General features: G+C 38.2%; 2 protein-coding genes across 4 annotated transcripts in view; one reads left to right on the top strand and one right to left on the bottom strand.

Annotated features, from left to right (window-relative positions):
- Nucleotides 1-657: 657 nt before the first annotated feature.
- On the top strand, nucleotides 658-12,716 carry LOC148677737 (GTPase IMAP family member GIMD1-like). 2 transcript variants are annotated; one of them, XM_088624949.1, is made up of 3 exons: nucleotides 658-751; nucleotides 7,597-8,039; nucleotides 11,717-12,716. In XM_088624949.1, the coding sequence occupies exons 2-3, from the start codon at nucleotides 7,650-7,652 to the stop codon at nucleotides 12,053-12,055; spliced, it is 729 nt and encodes a 242-aa protein (XP_088481075.1). In that variant the 5' UTR covers nucleotides 658-751; nucleotides 7,597-7,649; the 3' UTR covers nucleotides 12,056-12,716. The 2 variants fall into 2 exon arrangements, with proteins under 2 accessions (XP_088481075.1, XP_088481067.1); XM_088624941.1 differs by lacking the exon at nucleotides 658-751 and adding an exon at nucleotides 7,149-7,322.
- A 1,246-nt stretch (nucleotides 12,717-13,962) lies between these two features.
- The window catches only part of aimp1a (aminoacyl tRNA synthetase complex interacting multifunctional protein 1a), a 29,900-nt gene continuing 27,078 nt past the window's right edge, over nucleotides 13,963-16,784 (bottom strand). For both annotated transcript variants that reach the window (XM_088624916.1, XM_088624909.1), the window contains exons 6-7: nucleotides 16,301-16,469; nucleotides 13,963-14,242 (exon numbers count right to left, since the gene is read on the bottom strand). In XM_088624916.1, the coding sequence (XP_088481042.1) occupies nucleotides 14,076-14,242; nucleotides 16,301-16,469 (336 nt within the window). In that variant the 3' untranslated portion in view covers nucleotides 13,963-14,075. The remainder of the gene's footprint in view (nucleotides 14,243-16,300; nucleotides 16,470-16,784) is intronic.

Below are 16,784 nucleotides of genomic sequence, written 5' to 3'. Positions count from 1 at the left end.
GCACACATATGAAGACCCTTCAGCCTTCAAAGTCCAGAGCCGTCATAACAGGGCTACTAATAGGATTACTTGCCTAATCAGTTGATAACGTGTTCCTACTCCTTAAAACCCAGTAACCTACAAGATGGACTGAGCAGGAACTCTCAAGGAACAGGGCTGGTGTCAGTGATTATCTGAATTATGGCCACGGCGGAAGTGAACTTCAGCGCCATGTACAAAAGGGATATTACCGAAAAGGTGCAAACCTTCATAGGAGCCAAGCGCATTCAGTATATTTCCTGTGCTTTCGCATCACCTCAGTGCACTTCCACGTATCCCCAGCAGAGGTCACTGTCATTTAAATTCTCCGCCTCGACATGCTTAACAGCACGGTGACTTTCGTTGTGTCCCCACTCGAGACACCCTATAAAAGAATGTGCAATTCGTCAGAAATAAAACATTAATAACGCATACACAATATGAAAAACTGGTGAGACAGGCATTAGTGAAGTATACGTTCGTGACACAGAACTTCATTTTTTATCTCCTCTTCTGAACTGATGTACTGTACTAAATAATCAATACGATATAATTAACATTCTAATTGCATTATATAAACATACAATGAGCTCAGCAAATAAAAATACCTGCACACTCTTGGTTGCGTTGAACAGACTGACGTGTCAGTACGCTAACTCCCTGAGCTGCCAAGAAACGGTTTATTATTTTAATAAACATTGGACTAATCGTTCATCTCATCTGCCGTTATCAAGTGAGTAGTCCACGACTGGACATGAAATATTACAAATGAACAATCAGACTGCGGTTTCACTGGCAGGGGTTAAGTCACCTTTACACACTCACTTGCTCCCTTTATAAGAGTAATTAAGAAAATAAACCGCACTCAGCCTCAAAAAGCTTACAATTTACACGCAAACAATCTACATTCTTGGGCTGCATTTCTTGACTCGAGTACAAGAAAAGATCTGGTCTTTAGCCAGTTTAACCACATCTTTCGTTCCACGGTAACTTGCTATTGTAGTTTTAGATTTTTTCAAATATTTTGAAAAAAGGAAAGACTTCTGAACATTGTGGTATGTAAAGCATTTAGTGTGAAGGAGACGTTTCCGCATCAAAGACCGAACACTGACTATCCAATTATTATATCTTCTATGCTAACATGTTCCTATTTGGCTTTCAAAAGTGTGTGGATTCGTATTAAAAACTATTTAATTTAATCAATCAACACAAATAAAGAAGATTAATCTAATCATCTAATTCAAAATAAAACTATACTATATATCAACGTCCTTCCACAATATATTGTATAAAATAACTAAATTACCATTTCTAGAAACTAGTTTCAAATGTGAAGTTTATAGAAAAAAAATAATCTCGTTTTGTAAATGTTTTCATACAAACAGAAATTATACATAAAAGAGAATACTCAGACAATTAGTTTAAATCAACAGAGTAATACAACCAAACATTCAGTACGCGTTTTCCGAAATAAACAGGGTATAATCGATTATCAAAGAGATGTTCACAGGACATTGAAAATACAGAATCATATACAGTAATTATATTAATAAATCATTTTATGAAGACATACAACAGCTGTACTGATGCTGATTTTTGACCATGTAAATCCAGTTCCCCAAACACTAAATCTTTGAAGGCTATACATTTGAAAAGCTCCTCTTTTTAAGCAGCACAAAAACTACCTCTGCAGGAATGTTTTGTAAATTCTCGGTGTCTTAATGTAATGACATTTATAATCAAAATGTACAGCAATAACGCAATGTCTATCATACAAGAGCTCTTATGTTTGCTTTTATAAAATGTTGGCAGGTGTTTAAATAATAATCTTGAATAGGCTGTATGGATCTTTCTGCTTTTAGTCTTTTTTTTAAAAAAGAAAAAAGTGTTTCTTTCCCTTTTCCTCTTAAACGAACTATTGGTTTTGTCGTAATAATCCAATAACACTGTTTACATTTGAGAAAAAAAATGTTTTCTAAAACACAGCAACACGCTTGTGTGTATTAATTTTCAGAAATAATGTGGAAAAAAACTGGGGCCTCCTGAAAATAAAAGCTGATTTTGATGTGAGTTTTCTTTAATTATGGAAGACTCCCACACACACTCAAAAAAAAACGTTTGTTCATCATTCAGAATTCTATTCAAGAATAATGGAAAATGAACAGAAAATCACTGCTGGTAAGGCTTGGTAGAGATCTCTTAAATCTTTTTCTGTACAACTATTTGGATATGTCGCACCTGGTGAAACAATAGTTTGTCCTCTTTCCTTCTACTATCCAGTATAGAATCTCTAGTTTTTCTTTAAATTAGAACTGCATAATTCACCTAGAAATTAGGGATGTTTTGAGGACTTGTTTTATGACAACAAACTGCCAGTTGACTGTGCACCTCCATGTCACCTTTGTATACACCTATTCATAAAGTGCTAAATTTTAACAACACATTAATAAACTGTAATATAACAAAGTAATTGTTTCAAAAATATTGTCTGAGTACTGTAGGTGATTTAAATGTAATAAATCTACTTCTCTTCATCAACTTTTTGTCTAATATGAATTGTTGTAATTATCTCAGTGGCGAGCCTATACAGTAGGTGAAAAATTGTTGATTTTTCTTATCATGTGTAACAATACTTACAGCGAGATTTAAATAGTAATGAAGATTTGGCAGTAATATGGCTACAATTAATTATTAAAGTATTGTGTAAGTGGTGTTGCATTTTGTCCCCTTGAATCAAACATGCCAAAATGTTGACATACTGTATGTTTGTAAGCATCTCAGATTACCTTCAGTATCATTTGGTTTTTACAGTTCTTTTTATGGTTATATAAGGAAGCATTCAGACTAGCGGGAGGTTTTTATCCTATCTAGCTTGTTTGGTGGCTAACCGAGGAGCGTCTTGTCCTGCGCGGATGCCAGGGCATCAGTTTCAATAACATGGCTGGATACCTTATTCAATCCAGTCAAATCCATACTCCCATATTCCTTTGCTTAAAGACACGCCTACTGTTATCAGTTTTCATTTCCAAATGTGTCCCTGGGTCTCACTGACTCCCGTAAGCGCCCTGGGATACCCACGCGTGCTAAATTCCACACACGCTCATCCAGGAACTAATTATCCAACCACGTCTCTCTCTTCAATATTTAAACACTCTTCACCGGCTTACCTACTGTACGCTCACTATTGATAAGCCTTCCACAGCTTTCTCTTGTGCGCCTGCTACTATTCTGGACCTGACTCCTTTGACTACCCGACCTGGTTCTCCTACTTTTGGCTTCGCTCTTGCCTGACTTGGATTTGGAATATTGGATTTACTTTTGCTTGAACTCCCTTCCTCATGGCTTCGCACAGGGGTCCAACAACTCACCCCTTTCAGAAATCCTGACATGGGTTCACGCTTCACTGTGGAGTCGGATGAAGTCATTGAGGTTGACTTCATCAATGACTTTGAGGACTTTGAATACTTGAAACAGGCCCCCTCATACTTTCCTCTGTTCAAGACTAAAAAGATTATTTGGGCATTTGGCAAGGGTAGGGCATTCTTTTTCTGTAAGCCCAGGGACATTTGCATTGCTCAGCTTCTCAGCAGCACCATGTTTCTTGTAATGTGGTGAGCAAACTTGTACACATCACTCTAAACAACATCTTACTAGCACAATGTTCATATTGACATACAGTAGCATTCACTGATCTAAATTCTGTCCCTTCATTATTTATCCTAACATTCTGTTTGACTTTACATTGCTTCCCCACATTGCATGGAGGATATATTGTGAGGTTAAATGATGCATCAACATAAACACATTTCTATCAGTAGCTTGTTCTAACTCACTGTTTCCTGTGTTGTTATTTTGCTACACTCCTTGAGTGAAAACTGCAGTAAAATAACAGTGAACATTTAATGCTGGAAGAATCTCAAGTGCTCACTGCCATTGTTTGTCCTATGCTGTATGTTTGAGTTATATGACAGTTTTACTTTTAATGACTGTGCATGCCCATAAACTAGAAGAAACTGAATACAGTATGTGTTGGCATCCGGACAGACAGCAATGCGTTCACGTTTTGAGATTTCCTAGGCAAAAGAATACCTTTCTGACCTTACATTCTCCAGTGGCCAGTCACATAAAACGAAGTTAAGTTTCCTTTTCTTTCCTAGGTATTATACTTACTGTATGTGTGATCCATACTTATAATGCAAGGTTTTCTGAACAAGCATCATCTGCTCTCCTGTTGCCACAGAAACCTCTGGGTTTAAGTTTTTTGGACCTTAAAAAAGCTGTTTTTGAAGGATATGTACTCTAGTTAAAAGTAACATTTGTAACAGTTAGGCATGGCAAATGACACTTCACAGATACAGAACACATAATTAACTAAGTCATCAAATAATTAAATAAATAAATAAATGTTTATATACATAAAAATGAAATATCTGAGCTTTGATATTAAACATTATTAATCTTTGGTAGGGATCAGTTACTATTAAGTTCTTAGCACTATATTAATGTACAGTATACTCTGCTTCCATTATGGATTTTACAGAATTTAACAATAGAATTTGCAACAACTGAAGTGTTACAAGAAAAATCCTGTTCAGACTAATTTAAGCCCCTATCTCACATTAGAGGTTTTAGTAGTGTTGTCAGTAGAATACAGGATTTGTATCCTGTCTTGCCTATTACATGAAATAGTAATCAGTAGGGTGCTAGGGTGCGCTTGTGTCAAGATGGCATTGTGAATGATCGTCTGCGTCTAGCACACCACCCATTTGAAAGTCTTTGTGTTGTTAGGAACTTAGCTAAGAAAATGAAACACATTTGCACTCACACCTAAACTATTAGTGTGTGTGTGCGTGTGCGTGTGCGTGTGTGTGTATGTGTGTGAGAGTGTGAGTGTGTGAGTGTATGTGAGACAATGATGAGAGACTCCATATTACAACATTCTGTGCTGTTTCTGATCTTAAAAAAATCACAATTTTAAGTAAACAACACAGGTAACCAATCGCCAGACTAAATAAAACTCACTCTAGGACATGGGAAATTACACATCCTTTAAACAGTCCTTCACATGATGTGAAGCAAAACTGAAATAGTTTTAAATTCTGATTTAGTAATTAGCCATTAAGACCTAATAGTCATGTATTAGTTTTGTGTCTAACTGTGTAAAGAGAGAACTGGGTTCCTAATATACTGAATATAAAAATCTCCATAAATATTTCTGAGCTGTAACACAAACTCAGGCTTAGAGCAATAGTCTGGTCTCACAAGCTAGGGGAATCATTACTGCCACCTGCAAGTATTCTTGTGTTTTGCTTTTTAACTCTGAACCTTAGCTTAACTCATTTTGATAAACCTATTAATGATTAATTTATTATCTGAGGCTTTGATTTGACATACATTTGCACCCATTTATATAACAAGATATTTTACTAAAGCGATTAGGATGAAGTACCTTGCTCAAGGGTACACAGCAGTGTCTCACCTGGAATTTAAAACCACTACCTTCCAGTTACAAGTCCAGAACCCTGACCACTGCTCCACACTGCTGCCCCCGTGACAATTATTAATTACGATTATTCAAAGATGTCCACACCTTAGAAGTGAGCTGACATAAAAAATGAACAACTGTTAATATTTTTTTCCTGCTTCTGGTACTGCAACCATGTTTGGTAGACTACACATGAAATGAAAAGAGCATGTCCTTTGTTTATGGGCCCAAGAGATTTTGTTTTCTTTAGTCAGGTAATTGATTACTGCAATATACAGAATGAGCACCAAGGCTCAGCCTTTGTTTTAGAATCAGCTGAGGCTTCTAGCAATTGTGCAGCCTATACTTTGAGCACATACACATTCTAGAATTTAGAAAACAAGGGTTTCACTTGCTTAATTGAACAAATAACGTTTGATTGTTCCTGATCTTTCAAAATAAGTGTCTTGTGATGACCTGTAAAACCTACTGGATAGATGTCAGGTCCAGGGCTAGAGACTCTTGCTTAATATATTAAATTGTTATATGATATGATATAACATTTCCCGAGGTCTGCTTTCCTGATTATATGATGTGGTTAGAATCTGAAAAATGCAAACGTCCTGCTGGGTTATTTGTATTATCTGGATTTGTGCTGTGTAAGACTATTGAGATGAGAAGCTGCAGTGTCTGGTACAGATCCAGATCAGAGGTCAGTGGGTTTTTTATGGCAGCAGGGGTACAGGGAACAGACACTCACTCTTGGATCAGCACTATAACTCTGTCAAATAGTTTGCCAGGATACATTTGACATTGTAAATAATGGTAATAAAGTTCATTTAACTCCAAAACCTTGATTCTGGGTTTCTTTCCAGTCTATATGAGCTTTTATAAGCACCAGAGCAACAACATTACAAATATGATGTTATTTATTCAAACCTTTTGAGTTCCATCATAAATGTGCCCCAAACTGAGGGACAACATGAAAAACTAATACACTGGTGGGATCTAAGAACAACTTCAGCATATTCACAAACCACCCCAGTGTAAAAATGGAATCCTGTACATGGTAAAAATAATGATATTATTAAAAGTGCTGTTGCATCTTACTTGAGCAAAATACTCAAGACCCATCACAGATACATATTTAATTATTTATGTTCATTGGACAACCTATACTGTACAGTTTGTAGGCTAGTCTATAACCTGAATCATTATTGACTCCTTCTTTGTGATGAGACATAGGCTCATGTTTCTCTGCATCTTACACTCCTAATTTACTATGTATGTATAATCTATGTACATAGTGTACATTTAAATATTTGCAGTTACACTCTGAATTTAGTATTTGTGTTTTGCACGTGTCTCAGTGCATTTGTAACTACATACAGTTACAGATGTGTTACATTTTGGCATGCTTTTCGATTTATTTTAATTATTGAGAAAGAGATAAGGGAGCCATATACTATGTAACTGGCAGACATTCCAGATTGTGGTGAAAATAATAATTTGTCCTGGTAAAGCAAATGTTTCTGAATGCTAAAACAAAAGGTATAATCTAATTAGTTTACACAACATGGCCTTCTTGAACTGGGAAAGCCCACACAGGTGACTCAACAATGAAATACTGGAGAAGTTTCTACCTTTGGACTTTCTCCATTAAGGGTAAGAACCATAAACAAGCGGAGCTGCTGTACTGACACTTACAGACCACTGTCACTCCGCAGATAATTTAGTCAAACTGTAACTAAAACAAACAGTGGGGAACTATCTCTCTCAGGCACTGAACAAACAATGTTTCAAAGTCAGATAAATACTTCCCTATTTTCATTCACAGAAGGTAAGCACTGGTTCATTATTCTCATGTGTCAAGCCTCTCGGACTGTAAATGTTCTTTATAACCTTTCTATTTTGATATAACTTGTATACTTGGATAATGTTGGAGATCAAAGCTTGAAAAAGGAAATAATGTATATATACATAAATACGGGAAAGACTGGATGTACTGTTGTACTTAAAACAGAGGGGTTTTTACTTGTGTAATTAAGTTTATGTACAAATGAAGCAAGAATGATACTCACGTCAATGTATATTTATGTATTTTGGATCAATAGGCATACTGCATATATAACAGTGCAAGATTAGTGGTCAATTCTCAGATGTCTGGATGAAGATGGCGGATTTAGATGCGCTGACCCTCACAGTTCTCCTGCTGGGGAGACCTCAATGTGGGAAGAGTGCGACAGGAAACACACTCCTGGGGAGCCACGAGTTTGAGAGCCGGCTCTCCTTGGGCCCCGTGACCCAGGGCTGCCAGCTGTGTTGCAGGACCTTCCACAGCTTCATGCGGCGCCAGGGCAGAGAGACGGCCTTGCGCCTCAGGGTGCTAGATACCCCAGCCTACCCCAACAGTCTCCTGAGCCGGCAGGAAGTGAAACAAGCTTTCCAGGATGCTCTCCGGCTGAAACTGCGTGACGGAGTACATGTGTTGCTGCTTGTGGTCAGGGCCGACGTCCCACTGTGCGAGGAGGACTGTCAGTTTCTCCAGTTGGCTGAGGTAAGGAGAGCCTCCCCCCAACAACATGACATGGCATGAATTGAATTACTACACGTTGCTACTACCACTTACAGAGCAAGGGTTAAAGATCCAGCGTGGATCGAAGCTTTTTCACAATTCAGTAGAAACCACAGGAGAAGGGTTTGCAGAAACCTCTTGTTCCTATACCTAGGTCCATATCTATGCAGAAATTGATTGAGATTGCTGGGCAAGATTCTCAAACGGATCATGCTCAAGAATAATTCACAAGTAAATCAATTAAATATCTTCCTTTATTGATTAGCTCTGTCCGGTTCCTTCAATACAGTTCTTGTACAAAAGCTGGCAAGGTTATTCTGAAGGACAGTCAAAAGTGCCATCTGGAAAAAAGCTCCTGGTTATGCAACTTGCAAACAACCCACTTTAATATTGTCTTAATACTACTTGATTACTTCCAGGTTTAAAAAAAATGTAAACCATTTTTCTATGTATGCTACAAAAAGTACTGCAAATGAGTCCACCGTTTAAGGAATCTAAGATTTATTCTGCCAACAGTCAGCAATTTGTGTTTACCTGAGGTTTAATGCACAGGATAGTGGCTTTTCCATTAAGACAGCAATATTACATTACCATCCCAGTCCTATAGGCTGGTAGTAATTGCCTAAGCTGTAAGCTTCTAAGCTGCATTGGTATTAATTACATATATAATCATTACATATATCTACATTTTCTTTTGTGAGAGCTCTGAATAACATAACGTAAGACATCATGTTGTTGTCTCAGCAGTTTAAGTAATGTGCCTGTTTTTTAATTTGCATTCACTTCATCATGACAGGTTTTTAAATGTCTAACATTAAGACGTAAGTGCTATTGTTACGACCTTAAAAATATGTCTAGGGTTTGACCAAAAGCCCTAACATAAAAAGAACACCTGAGAGATCGGATTCTCCTGGGACAACAAACTAATTGTATTGTAGCTCCCGGGTTCACGTGGGAAAGCGCCCTCGCCGCTGCCACCTCAGGTCGGCCCCCCACCGCTGGGGACTCTAACCCGGGCCTCCGGCGTCACTCAACAGGCACCCAGCCAGTTGAGCTAAAGGGAAGTCTCCCGTCAGCTCGACGGCTGCGGTCCCTGCTATTCACAGGGAAGGGCGGGAAGGACCGGCTCGAACAACCTGCAAAGGCGGCCGTATGCGTTACAGTATTATCATCGCGAATCCAGGGAACCAGAAGTCAAGATTCATATTCAACTCAGGAGGGGAAAGAAAAAAAAGCAAAACTGACTATAAAAGAAAAATAAACAAACTAGGTAGACTAAAACTGGGGAAAAAAGGTGGTTGTGCCTAAACAATAAGGCCGTACCAAAAAAAAGTTCTACACCTATCTGCACTAACTAACCAAACCAAAACGAAAACAAAAAGAAACACACAAACACAAAACGTCTTACCCCATCCCAAAAACCACACACCGCTCAACCATCTCTGTTCCCCATATCCGATCTCTCAGGCCCCCCTGTTTGTAGTCTCAGCTTCCCCTTTTAAATGCTCCCACCTCATCTACTTAATTAATTGGCAACACCTGGGAAAAGAGGAGAAAGCATTTAGAAAAAAACATAACACTCCAACAAAGGACCGCAACACTATGTAGACATTTTCCAGATAAAAGGCTTTTAATACTGGCTTTTTGTCCTTAGAAGAGCTGTCAGTCTGGCTGGAGAAACACCTTTTGCCAAAGCTTGATGAAATGGACGTGACAGTTATTGGACTGAAAGATCTGAAAACTATAAAGAAAATTTAGAGACTGCAGGTTTTTTTAAAAATAGAAAACACTATTTTTGAGCCCCAGCCCCTTAATTTTATATACATACTCACTTAAGGATTTATGTTGCTGAGTATACTGTTAGCTCCCCTATATTTTTACCACAGTAAATCTGCAAAGTAATTTTGTACCTTTTCCACATTTTTACCATGCTTTGTCTTGGCTCCCATCAGTTGGCATCATGCTTTGGCACATCTCTGTGTTTTACCACACTTTTACCATTATTTTGAATGAAGAAAGAGGTACTATTTGAACTGTGTGGACTGAACATGCTACCATATGACCTTGTAGTGTATCAGAGGCTTGGGAAGGAAGAGAGTTCATCTCAGCAGAAAATATGGTGGCTACTTTACTAATGTGCATGTTTATCAGACTGGGATGGTGTACTTCTTTCTGAACTTACTACTGTATATCAATGTGTGAGGTCTGTGAGAATATATTGCAAGGACGTTTGAAGAAAAAGTGACCTGCTCTCTGCTTGTAAGTAAAATTCTTCAGAAGAAAAAACTGTTCGCCAGAAATGACATGTTTATGACAAAGTATTAAACCTATAATTTTAGAAACCCATAACTTCAAGATAACAGCTAATTGCAACCATCTTTCAAGGCTGGGGGTCAGATGAGATAAACATAATTCATACTGCCTCTGGTCTGGTCACTTGCATAGTCTAGCTAGTATATTCTAATAAGTGTTTATATATATATATTCAATAAAATACTGAATACAAGTCAAACATCGTATTTAAAGAAACAATAATTTTCTGTGTTTAATTTAAAAATGTAACCCTTGGAAATGCACAATCAATTGCAATGCCTCAGAAACTTCCTATCAACATATGTTGCCACTTTTGACTTAAACTAATTTAATAACTCTACAGAAAAACATTTTCAAAAGATTTCAGAAAGCAAGCCCCAAACTGAGCAGATTTTATGATGCCTATCATTAAATATGTTTTAAACTCTCACAAAACCACCTTTTTTTCCAATTTTCTGTCTCTGAACATCAAATGACATTGAAAGGTTCAGGTATGCAGAAATTCTTCAAATTCTTAGATTGTTAATGAAAACCTTGTACATCTCACATTTGGAGTAACAATAAAACAGAAAGGTGTTTACTATCTGGGAGAAGATAATAAGAAACAGATTCCACAGTCCTTTGTCAGATTTCAGTGGCATAGTTATCCATATTTTTGCTAGTCTTCACTAACTTTACTCTTTCCAAAAAACCTCACCTGGAAAATATATTTTAAGCACTTTTCACTTTTCTCCAGAACTCAGAGAGCTCTAGATGTATAAGCTTTATGGGATATGTTGGTATTTCCACATGTATCTGATAAGGCCTACCTTCGGGCACACTGACAAATCTAGATTTAAATGCCTCCAATGTCATTTTTCCCAAGATGCACTGAAGATTCAAACTTGGATCACCTGTCTCTGGAGATTTAAGATATTACATTCTTGTGTGCTTTTTCAAATTTGGGATTTTTGTATTTGATGATTTATGAACATGAATCTATAACTGAATCTGGAGATCAGAGATGCAGATGTAATATTTTCATTTTGTTGTTCACATGTTTTTAAATCACCAAAACTTTACTTGTGATTTTCATATAGCACACAAGTGGCATTGATCCTTGAATTGCAAGGGATATCATTTCTTTAGTACTTTGATATTTAAAGTTTCTTGGAACTGTGTCTGACTTTTAAGGCCAGATGTAGTATACAATGTGTCAATCTGTCTAAATGAGATGTAGAGACCTGGGTCAGTGTGAACCAGGTAATAGGAGAGCAGGTTCCTGCTTGGAGGTGGCTGTTAGAATCCGGGAAAAAACCAAAACGAATCAAATTCATGTTGCAGCTAAGCCTCTGTTGTTATTGTAGGATCTTTTTGGATCAGATTGGAAGAATCATGGCTTATTACTCATCACCCACCGGGACGCGCTGCAGAAAGCTGGAGTCCAAGAGGGGGAGCACTTACAACAGGCCTCTGGTACCCTAAGGACTCTGCTGGACTCCGTGGAGAGCAGGCATCACTTTGTGGACAACTCTATGGGCTGGCTCCAGGAAGAAAGAAGACCGATTTTGGAGAAACTGGCCAAACTCTCAGGGCAAAACAAACACAGAGAACTCCCTTTTAAGTTTTTAGTTTCCATAAACCCTGACACAGCGATTGCTTGCGGTCAGAATCAAGAATTCGTGGTGCCAGAAAAAGGTACATAAACAACCAGTCCTTACTGAAAGTGAGAAATGCATAATGAGGTGTGGGATTTGAGTCTTGATGTATCCAAGTATAACAAAACTAGTTAAGTTAACACGCCATTCAAAAGGAAAGGCAACTTGCAATAAATCAGTCAGGTATGCCCATCTTAAATTGGTAAACATCAGTCCAACCTCTCTATCAAAGCCAACCTTAAATTAAAAATGACACCCTAGAAGGACTTTTTCCTATCACTACTCATCTCCATAAATGGAACGCTGTGAGCACCACTTTCAAGCAATGAAACCTTGCGGTCTAAAGAATCCACATTTAAAGATATCTCCTTCTGTATATTGCTAAACACGTGATCCGATTGTGTTTTTTAAGTCAATTTAGTTTCAAGCTATCCTGACATCACAGAACATTTCTCCATATATCTGATATTCACTTTCCTTCTGAGTATGCGGGTTGGGGGAGTAATCCAGCCCAAGTATCCAGGCATGTTTCTCATTAGAATGAAACTTACTTCCAACTGTTCCCTGTCAATAAATGTGGTATGCTGGTTTGGCTTGGAAAAGTACGTACTGTAAACTCAACATATGAATGTTAACTCAATTCTTGATACAAACCTAGGTGTTGTCCTTGGCTTACAAATAAACCTGGCTGAATATTCATATTTTAAAATGCTGTGGTGATTTTTTTTTGTATTGATCAATTTCATTTTGACATGAAAAATGTATAGTTAAAATTCTAATTTTCCACATTATTAGTATTAAGATTTTAGAAAGTTACTTAAAAAGCAACACTTCCCATTTCAAATTAGAACAAACAGGAGTGTATGGGTTAGATTATACTAAGTGTATATCAATACAAGGTGCATTGCATTGCACACAAGATTTCTAAAAGTATAAATACTGAAGGAAGAACACAGCAGGGTTTGGCAGCATTTTAAATCCACTCTGTAAGAGCTCTTAACCATGTTGCAGACTTTCTGCAGTTACGTCATTACTACTGATGCAATTAAACATTTAAAGATGAACACATTAATTCCTAGGGTGAAATTAAACCAAAGGGCCAAAGTGAATTATAAAATAGCTGGGAAAGTAATTTTAAACTCAAGTTCAAGAGGTTGCTTAGGAGCAAAACAAACTTAAGCAAGTGAAAAATAATGTAGCCAAAAATTAATAAGGTGCAAGCAGAAGAAAATCAGGATATGGCCTCCTCCTGGCCCAGAGTCTTTTGCTCTAGACAATCTGATTTGATATAATGCTTCACAGAGCAACAGAGCAAGAGGATTACAATTTCTCTTATACGGTTGAACATTTTCACTGGTAACTTTATGAGCACAGCATTACAGTCAAGAGGCACTCCAAAAATTATATGAACAAAGGGGAAAATTATGTCTCTGACTTTAATTTACAAAAACGCCTCCTCAAACCAGGTTTCAAAGAAGGAAATACATCTCAAATCTCTCTATTACAGCTACCATACAGGATTTTCCCAAAGACATACCAGATTTGTTTAGAAAACAACTGGAATTCATCGAGAACCTTGAACAGCTGTCAAACATAACCATAGGAAATCCCATGTCATGGGGTCGTTCGCAGATGTGCAAGTATTGTATTTACATTTCTTTCTGCTCATCAAAGCAGCACAACAAAATGTCAAGAATCATTTTTAATAATTACGTATTTCTTTGGCTGCTGCTTTCATCCCTAGTGACTTACATTTGTCTTCCATTTACACAGCCGGGCATTTTACTAGAGCTTTGTGAGTGAATGACCTTGCTTAAGGGCACATCAGCCGTGCATATCTAGGACTTGAACCCGCACCCTTCTAGTACAGAGCCCTAACCACAACCCCACACTGTCACCTGTTGCAGGTTTAGATTAAAACGGTTCGATTAAGAAATGAAAACCATCACTGATGATCCGTTTCAAAGCCTTTATTGTGCTACATTCGTCCATCACTGACCAGACTGCACTCCTTCTACATGACCGTCAGTGTTTTTCTCTTTTCAAGTCGGGACCCGAGCTCCAGGCTTTATTTGATCCCACTGTTGCTCATGGTCTGAGCTTTGCAGACTCCTTTGCCTTTGACTTCAAAAGGAGCTCCCTTGTACACCGCCACACACTGACCATCGGTGCACAAGTCCGGCTGAACCTGCTCCCACACTTTCTTCTTGGGGTTCAGCTCCTTGTCGGGCTCGCCTTTAAAAAAGAGATGCAGAACAATCACTTCTCTGAAAGATGAGGATAATTAATACACGCATATATTTAGGCAACACCACGTTTCAGTGTTGAATTCCATTCTCATCAGGACCAGAACAGGCATTTCAGTGTCTTCACAAGAGGTAAAGAAGGAGCCCTTAGATTCATATTTCATCGGTCATCATCCTAACCCATCTCACTGAGTTTGGCAATCTGTAGTTGATCCATGCCAGTTGTTCCAGCAATCTTATTTTTGGGACATCCTGAAAAATACTGTGCCATGACTGGGCTGTAGTCCAGCTTGGAAGACCAGGTTTAGTAACGTGACATGTGTTGGTACCTTCATGTAAGGCAGAGTTTGGTACCACAGCAAAAAAAATGTCATGCTCTCAGATCTCTCTCAGGTTTGTTTTACTTCAAAGTATTTGTATTTTGCAATTAGAAAAAGTCAACTGAATACAAAAAATCCCGAGTCTCTCCTGAGCCTTGCTGTAAACATCCTGTTGAGAGACTACACAGTCATAACTGAGTTTTATGATCAAGCAGTTCAAAGAACAGCTGGAAATGAGACAGTTTTTCCATGCTTCCGTGGCCAATCTGAAAATGGCTTCAATGGAGCAGAAGTTGTAAAATTGTTTTGGCTAGAGATCCCTTTGAAAACAAACATCTTCTGGTAGGGCTCGCAAAATCAGATCAAGAAGGAAAAACGTACTGTAGATACTTTTTAAAAACAAGAAGGGACTTCAACCTCTGATGTCATCAGAAATCCCATGTTTTGGGAAAGCTAGGAACAATGAAGAAAGCTTTATATTTTCACACTGACACTGTCCTCCAAACTCCACTCCTAAGCCAATCATATTACAAAGTTAGCTACAGGGTTTGTCAAATTGCTTGGGTTCCTGGGAGGATCAACAAGTGCACGTTTCTTGTCCAGAGCACACCTCGAGCCGTACAGTCTAGATGTTGCAGCTTTAACAGCCCACTGGGATTTCCTAAGCAGCACTGCACAAATGTCCAAATGCAACAACGGGTGGGCGGGCTTTTCTTAGTCAGAGAACACAGGGCTTCACATCACAGAAATAACAAAGCACATAAAATATCCACATTGTAAAATGCATCACCCTCTTCTCAGAGCTGGAAACTGAAAATCAACCATATACAAAAAATAAGCACAGGCCCAAGGTCTATTCTAGCCTACGTTATGGTTTCAATTAACTCATGACAACTCAACTGTAATTGTTTAAATCATGAAAATATGTGTAGGAAACCTTACATGAAAAACTGCATGGATATATATGTGTTTTTAAGATCAAAGTATAATATTCCAAGACCTTGCTACCTTGCCCTCATTTGTGCTTTGACACCTTGGTTTCTATTCCAGCCCTCTGTCAAGGAATTTTCCACGATCTGAAAGCCGCAATATATTATGCAAGTACATTTGTAAGTCTTCAGAGTGTGATCTGGGCCTCAGAGACTAATCAATTTCAGCTTCGAGTACTCTAAGATTTTTCTGAAGGAATGTCCGTCAGCCTGTTTGTGCAAAGGAACACGCGTATGAAGAGGGTGCTACTTCAGCAACAGATTGTAAACACAAAGCAGAATTTGTGTATGAACACTCCATGTGCTAAATTATGTTCTTGGTTAGTCTACGCTTGACAAAATCTCTACTTAAAATGTCCCAGCAAATCATGCTTTCAGGGGGTCCATCACACAAGTTACATGCTAGTAAAGGGCAGGGATCTCTGAAATCATCCACAGTGCAGAGTGCGATCACCTTGCATGGGGCAAATATTTGCAATATACCAATTCCGTTTATAGCCAATGTTACGTACAGGACAGAACTAACAAGTTTTCCTAGTAGAATCAGGAGTTTATTCACATCCAACGCCATGACATCGTAAAAAAGTGCAGAGGAAAGCAAAATACTCGTAATCTTATTTTTGAGCAAGGTGAATTTTTGGAAGAACTGAGAAGAAAAGGTGGGGCAAATACGGACGTTGTGCTTGAATACGATTAAGGATCACACGATACAAAGTGTCAAATGAAAAGGGTACAAACCAGGGAAGCCATCAAAGGTGATTCTGTCCCCAGGAGCAGCTCCACTGGGTGGGTCAAGGATTTCCACTTTGTCTGGTGAGCTAGCACACATCACCATGGCTTGGGACAATACCCCTCTCATCTTCGCCGGCTTCAGATTGCACAGGAGGACAGCCATTCGGTTTTGCATCTATCAGAAAGGTGTAAAAAAAAAAAGTTGTTTATATTTAGCCCTCTCCAACAAAAGTATTGCTGAAAGTATATGGAGGGAACAATCAACATTCCATAAGGCAATATAAACAGAAATTAATTAAAAAAACACATAAGGCCAAAGACATAAAAGGTAAGTTCAATAATACTAGCTCAAACATCAAGGAATGGATAGACATCGCTCTTCTTTAACGCCCTTCAAAACTCTCCTATTACCATGGGAAACTTGCCCAGCACAACAGCTGGACAGCCACATCCATAAGAATGTCTGTAGGAGTAGTGGGAGAGCTTAGGC

This window comes from Lepisosteus platostomus, chromosome 1 (genome assembly GCF_059453375.1).
Source record: "Lepisosteus platostomus isolate fLepPlt1 chromosome 1, fLepPlt1.hap1, whole genome shotgun sequence".
Taxonomy (NCBI): domain Eukaryota; kingdom Metazoa; phylum Chordata; class Actinopteri; order Semionotiformes; family Lepisosteidae; genus Lepisosteus; species Lepisosteus platostomus.
The sequence above is the reverse complement of the archived record's forward strand: the minus strand, read 5'-3'. Positions and strand labels throughout refer to the sequence as shown.

Bases quoted from the DNA above. Each gene is read 5' to 3' on its own strand.
- LOC148677737 (XM_088624949.1), top strand. From the start codon at position 7,650: ATGAAGATGGCGGATTTAGATGCGCTGACCCTCACAGTTCTCCTGCTG. The intron at 8,040-11,716 runs GTAAGGAGAGCC...TTGTTATTGTAG, and splicing joins AGTTTCTCCAGTTGGCTGAG to GATCTTTTTGGATCAGATTG.